Source organism: Episyrphus balteatus, chromosome 2 (genome assembly GCF_945859705.1).
Source record: "Episyrphus balteatus chromosome 2, idEpiBalt1.1, whole genome shotgun sequence".
Taxonomy (NCBI): Eukaryota; Metazoa; Arthropoda; class Insecta; order Diptera; family Syrphidae; genus Episyrphus; species Episyrphus balteatus.
The window spans coordinates 125565852-125572551 of record NC_079135.1 but is presented as its reverse complement, the minus strand read 5'-3'; the positions used below and the strand labels follow the sequence as shown (position 1 = coordinate 125572551).

The 6700-nt window shown below is 32.0% G+C and overlaps 1 protein-coding gene across 1 annotated transcript; it reads left to right on the top strand.

Annotated features, from left to right (window-relative positions):
- Window positions 1–4432: 4432 nt before the first annotated feature.
- LOC129911381 (kelch-like protein 1) lies at window positions 4433–6346 on the top strand. Its single transcript, XM_055989171.1, has one exon. It carries the CDS (start codon window positions 4605–4607, stop codon window positions 6297–6299), a length of 1695 nt encoding a protein of 564 aa, XP_055845146.1. The 5' UTR covers window positions 4433–4604; the 3' UTR covers window positions 6300–6346.
- The last annotated feature ends 354 nt before the right edge of the window (window positions 6347–6700 follow it).

Here is a 6700-nt window from a genome sequence, read left to right as displayed (position 1 = left end):
GTTGTTGGGTTGATGATGGAAGAGAAGAGAAGGGGGGTGTAGGGCAGCAGCGCGCAGAACGAACGAGCAAACTTCAATTGGGAAGAAAATTACTTTTTTTTAATGGAACATTATAAAACGGAGCTAATTTTATATTTTTATTTTCAAAAGGAATAGATAGATGATATTGATATTATTCTGTTACTATAACTTACTTGTTTTTTTAGTATATTTTTCATCAAAGAAATTTAAAGAATTTTGTATTTTTTTAATGGAGAATGCATCTTCTTTCGCCTTTTTTCGTTTTAATTCATCCTTTTTTTCTACTTGTGTGTGCGATGGATGGAGAAAAAGTAGTGGAATAATTTTGACAGTAGGCTTTTTGATCACTGAATGCAATGGGGTTGCGTTGGTGAAGTTTTGTATTTTGTATGGATTTAGATGTGGATTTTCGTACGTGCGGAATTGCTTACATAGCGTCACCACTGAGCATACAGCTCTGCCCAACATCACAACCGCAATTCAATTAACAAACAGAACAATTTTTTTCGCTGGGCAAATTATGTCATGTCGTCTCATTTAATCTTTCGTGTACATGTAAGGTTTTCTCTTGAATGTAGAGGTAAAATGACTTGTATTCCTTATACATTCAAGAAAAAACCTTACAACGTACACGAAACGTCAGAATCATGCCCATGATTTGAACAACGCTCATGTCATGTTCAAAAAAAGAAATTCTTCGACAAAATGTCGGTGTGGGCATGGATTTTTCTGCCTCCGTTGGATTTTTTCAAGACATGTTCATCAACCGGGCATCGTTCATGCCCACCCAAGTAAAGGATGAGTGTCAACTTAGCGAAACAACATTCACCGATCCAAACGGGACTAGGTGCATAATTTGCCGTTATTTAGTCGTTAATTAGTTGTGGCAATTTTGATTTTGTCATTCATTGTTTTCATATATATTTTTGATGTTTCGCTAACTTGATATCAACTTAGCGAAACAACAACTCTTAATAAAGGTCTTTTTGAACATTTGAGTATGTCATGATTTGCTATTAATTAGTCGTTAATTAGTTGTGATAATTTCGATTTTGCAGCTTCATAATTTCATAAGGTAATTTGTTGTTTCGCTAACTTGATATAAACTTAGCGAAACACCATCTCTAAAAGAGGTTTTTTTGAAAAAGTGAGTATGAAGGAATTTGCCGCTAGTTTGTCGTTAATTAGTTGTGCTATTTTCAATTTTGTCGCTAACTGTTTTCATTAAAATTTTTGACATTTTCCAAATTTGACACAAATTTATCAATTCGCTTAAAAAGTGACTTAGACTAAACGTACCAAAGCGTGGCTTGTACCAAAATTTGTCGGTTGGGACCCTCGAATTAGTTATGCCATTTTCAATTTTGTCGCTAACTATTTTCATTCAAATTTTTGACACTTTCCAAATTTGACAAGAATTTACCAATTTTCGCTTAAAAAGTGGATTAAACTTAACGCATCAAAGCGTGGCTTATACCAAGATTTGCCGTTCGAGACCCTCGAATTAGTTGTGGCATTTTCAATTTTGTCGCTCACTGTTTTACTTCAAATTTTCGACATATTCCAAATTTGACAAGAATTTACCAATTTTCGCTTAAACGCATCAAAGCGTGGCTTATACCAAAATATGCCGTTCGAGACCCTCGAATTAGTTGTGCCATTTTCAATTTTGTCGCTAACTATTTTCCTTCAAATTTTCGACATTTTCCAAATTTGACAAGAATTTGCCAATTTTCGCTTAAAAAGTGGCTTAAACCTAACGCATCAAAGCGTGGCTTATACCAAAATTTGCCGTTCGAGACCCTCGAATTAGTTGTGGCATTTTCAATTTTGTCGCTCACTGTTTCCATTCAAATTCAGTGATGTTCCGCTAAACTTGACACGAATCTACCAAGTTTCGCTTAAAAAGTGGCTTAGACTTAACGCATCAAAGCGTGGCTTACACCTGAATTTGCCGTTCGGGACCCTCGATATAAGTGAGCCAATTTCAATTTTGTCGCTCACTGTTTTCATTAAAAAGTGCGAGAATGTAAAATTTTATTTTTTTTACAATAGATCGTGAACGCCCCTCTTGTTATCTATAGTAAATATTGAAGCATGAATGATGTTAATTTTACTCCATTGTATTTTTATTTTGCAATAGGGTTAGGGTATAGCAAAAGTGCAAGACCATTGTAAAATTTCAATCCATATATTTTGTTGTTGTAGTGTTGTAAGATTTTACACTTTTGCACTTTTGCAATGATACTAGACCAGTTGCATCGGATCGTGAATACCCCTATTAACACCCACAGTTTCTGAAGGCCGATCAAAAAATGTTAAAAGATGAGAAGAATTTAAAATTCAAACATAAAATCTAGAAAAGTAGTTCATGCAAAATTTCACACACACACCAAAAAGAAAAAATATAAATTTCCCTCAAAAGGGATATTTCTATTTTATTATTTTTAGCCTGAACCTTGTATATAAAAACTATAGTACTATCATGGGTTCCAACGACTGAAGCTCCGTCTGGTTCAAGAGAGCGGACCTATTCATGGAATGATTTTGGCAGGAGTGGGGACTAAGAATAATCAGATAATGAAGGAGTCGTCAAAATATTGGAATATTATTTAAGATATTGGAATATTATTTCAAATTTCAATTCGGGGGAAAGTGACTACATATTTAGCTTTGTAGATAGAGGGAGATAGAAAGATTCATAAGTAGAAATGAAAGTTGTTTATTAAAAATTGAAAAAAAAAACTAAACGTACAACCACGGTTGCCCATAAGTAAAAATTTTTTGTTTTCAAATAAATTAAAAAATTTGGAAATAAATAAATAGTAAATACTTTTTTTTTAAACAAGACAAATATAAAAAGTCTTACGATAAATAGTAATCGCAAAAATATTTAAGTTTCATAAAACACAGAGTTATAAAATTCCATCAAAATAATGATGTCGAGAAACATTTAATATTTTTGAATTTCATTTAGATTCATTTTTTTGACAGCGAAAATAACAAAACGTAAATTCTGTAGAATATTTTGTTTGAATCTTGTCTCTTTAATAAGTGAGAAGCATTTTTAACTTGCTAGAAAGTAATGAAACATTAAATTTCAAACATGGTCTCGAAAAAATTCGTCAATAATTGCAGTGAATTTGGCATGAGATGATTGTATTTAAGTGTATGTATTTCGCGTTTATAATAATCTGCTTAAATATTTTAGTTCAATTTGACTAATGTGGCAATCACGTTTGAAATAAATTTAAAATTGTATTCTTCTTTGGAAATGTTTTTTTTTTTTGTTTGTATTCTTCTTTTTGAAATATTTTTTTCTTGTTGCCTAGGTGATTGTTGTCGAATAGAATATTTTGTTTTGAAAACTTGAATACATTTTTGTTTTTGAATTTTTGTTTGATATTTTCTTACGCAATGTTGCAACATTTAACTTAGCTCTAATTTATTCATTAATGAAATAATAAAGCGAGTAATGCTCTATTATTATGTACTTTAATACTTAAAAACAAAAGCTTTTGCTTTCTTATTACAGGACGCTCTACAACTGATTATTCTAGAGAAGTAGATTTTTTTAATTAAAAATATGTATGTACCTACATTGTACACATACAATGTAGTTTTGAACTTTTTTTTTATTTTAAGATTTTTGTTCAATGTTTCAGGTTTTTATTAATTAATACAAACTTGACAAAAATCATAAAACTTTTAAAAAATATTTAGCATTTTGTTATGTCAAAAACTAATAACCTTCCTTTGAATTTTATGTGCCTCGATGACGCTCCCCTTTATTATTTAACTTTATTTATTATTTTAACTTTATTTACTTTATAATTCAAAATGATGCAGTCTAAAACTTGTTTTTATATTATCAATTTGAGCTATAAAGTAAAAACTATACTTAAAAAATAATAAGCAATACAAGATAAGTTAAATGTTGCAACATTGCCTTAGAATATAACAAATAAAAGTCCCAAAACAAAAATCTATTCAAATTCACAAAAATAAATTATTTGATTCAAAAATACTCAAATTACTATCACCTAGGAAACAAGAAATAAACAAAGCGTTGTAAACAAAAAATATTTTGTTTACATTTCTCCTTCCCTATTCCCAAGCAGTCGAAATTCAAATTTCAAACATATGATTTCGGTTTTTTCTCTTTATCCTTTTAAAAAGATGAAAGTATTTTTCTCTTTCTTACACACGTATTTTATTCCTTCATTCTACTTTCCAAAAATTGGAATAAAGCTACCGCAGCGCACCCTAGTTAAAGGAAGCGGACCTAATAAATTCACTTTCATGATAGTACTATAGTTTCTATATACAATGGCCTGAACACAACCCATCTTGTTAATCGCACTGAATGCAATCACTTGTCAAATTATTTTTCCTCCTCTCCTGCATTTTCTTTTGTTTTGAAATAAAAAAAAAAAACTGTTGTGTCTTCATTTTTTATCTACAATTTTTTAATCTACAAATATAATAAAATAAAATAAATCCAAAGAAAGTACAATCACATTAATAAATCGAATATAACAATCAAATACTAACAACAACAAATTTCATCTCTTCACACAAAAATGGCTAATCAAATTCTACCACAAAATAATACCAGACAAATCTTCACCGATCCTCATCATGTCGATCAAATATCCGACAATTTTGAAAAATTCTACGAAGAACAAAAATTCCTTGATCTCGTTTTAATATCCGCCATTGATCAAGTCAAAGTTAAAGCCCACCGAGTTGTTCTATCAGCTGCAAGTGATTATTTCATGGCAATGTTTTCAAGTCCATTAAAAGAAGCCAATGCTCAAGAAATTGAAGTACAAGGTATCGATGGGGTAACTTTGCTTTCGATTGTAGAATTTGTTTATTCTGGAAATATTATGTTACACACTGAGACAGTTGAGAATATTTTAAGAGCTGCAGATTTTCTGCAAATTCGTGAACTTATCTCAGTTTGTTGTTTATTCATGTCCGAACACATTGATGATACCAATTGTCTTGGAATTGCTATCTTTGCTGAGCATTTAAGCTACACTGAATTGTATGAGAAAGCTTGCTCATTTGCAACACAAAATTTTGGCGAAGTTTGCCAAGAGAAAGAGTTTCTTGAATTGTCTTCCGAGCAACTCATTCGGTTGATCTCTTCTAGGGACCCCGAAGATTCTTCGGTCGATGAGGAAACAGTCTTCTTTAGTATTGCCGATTGGTATGACCATGACAAGGCGAACCGTGAAAGGTTTCTCTTTGATCTATTGTCACTGATTCAATATCAATCACTTACTCCAAAATTTATCATAGAAAATAGACATTCGGTTTGTGCATTGGTCGAATGCTACGAAATGATTCTCAGTTGGATAGAATGGCATCTATCGCCTGAGACTCATGATTCACCCAATGTTCCAACTAATCGAATTGTAAAAAAGAAAAATATCCTTTTGGCAATTGCCGGAGGAACTTCAACCGATGATTTAAAGCCACAAATGTTCCGATCACAGTTGAATTGGTGGTCGAATTTAGAGATTCCCAGTTCGCCAATACGAAAAGAAGCCTTTGGCATAATTGTAATCGATGAGAAGATGATAATTGTTGGTGGTAAATCAACAATGGATCAAAGTTCAAATACAGTTGAATGTTTGCATTTGGGAACAATGGAATGGTCGGAATTACCTTCAATGTTACAACCGAGACACTGTTGTGCTGTGATTGAATTGAATGGTGATATGTATGCTATTGCTGGGTATTCAGGACCAAGCATGATTAAGACAGTAGAGAAATATGATTTTGCAACTGAACAATGGCATTTTGTTGCACCTCTTCTGAGAGCTTTACATATTGCTGAAGTAGCAGTTATAAATGGAATGATTTATGCTGTTGATGTAGCTGGTGATACAATGCAATGTTATGATCCGTCCACTAATGAATGGACTTTTAAGCAATTCAAACAAGAACATTCCAAATATTTTGGTATTGCTGCGGCGAGTGGATATTTATATGCTATTGGTGGTTATATTAATGGAAAACCAACAAATACATGTGAACGATATAATCCATTGGATAATACATGGACATTTGTTGCATCGATGGAAGAACCAAGGAGTGGAGCTAAATGTGTGGTGTTGAAGAATCGGATTGTTGTTTGTGCTGGACGGTCGGATGATGGGTTGTCTAATCGAGTTGTAGAGTATAATCCGAGGACTAATGAATGGAAGTCGTTGACACCGATGTTGAGTGCTATGGATGGGAGGGCAAAGATTTTGAGTTATTAATGAAATAAAAATGCGTTATGATTATTTTAATTTTTTCTAAAAAAATGTATGGTGTTTTATTTTCTTGTAATGGTTTGTTATTTTTTATGGAAAGTAGTATTTTGATTTTCAGTTTTTTCTGTTCATTTGCACAAAGTGTATAAGGGGCTTTCAGTCACGATCTAATTTTTGTACAAAAGTGGAGTTCTTCTTTTGTCCAAGGTTGCAGAAGTCTATAGTTATAGTTCAAATTAAGCATTTCCGTTCTTATCTTGAAAATCAAGCTCATTTTAGAAACTGTAAATTCTTCTCGTTTTTTCGCCAGATTTCAGAATAAGTTGCTTGTTTATATTTTTAGATGTTTATGTAGTCCCTCGCGCAATACAAAGAATATCCATTCACGGCTGTTTCTATTTTCTTCC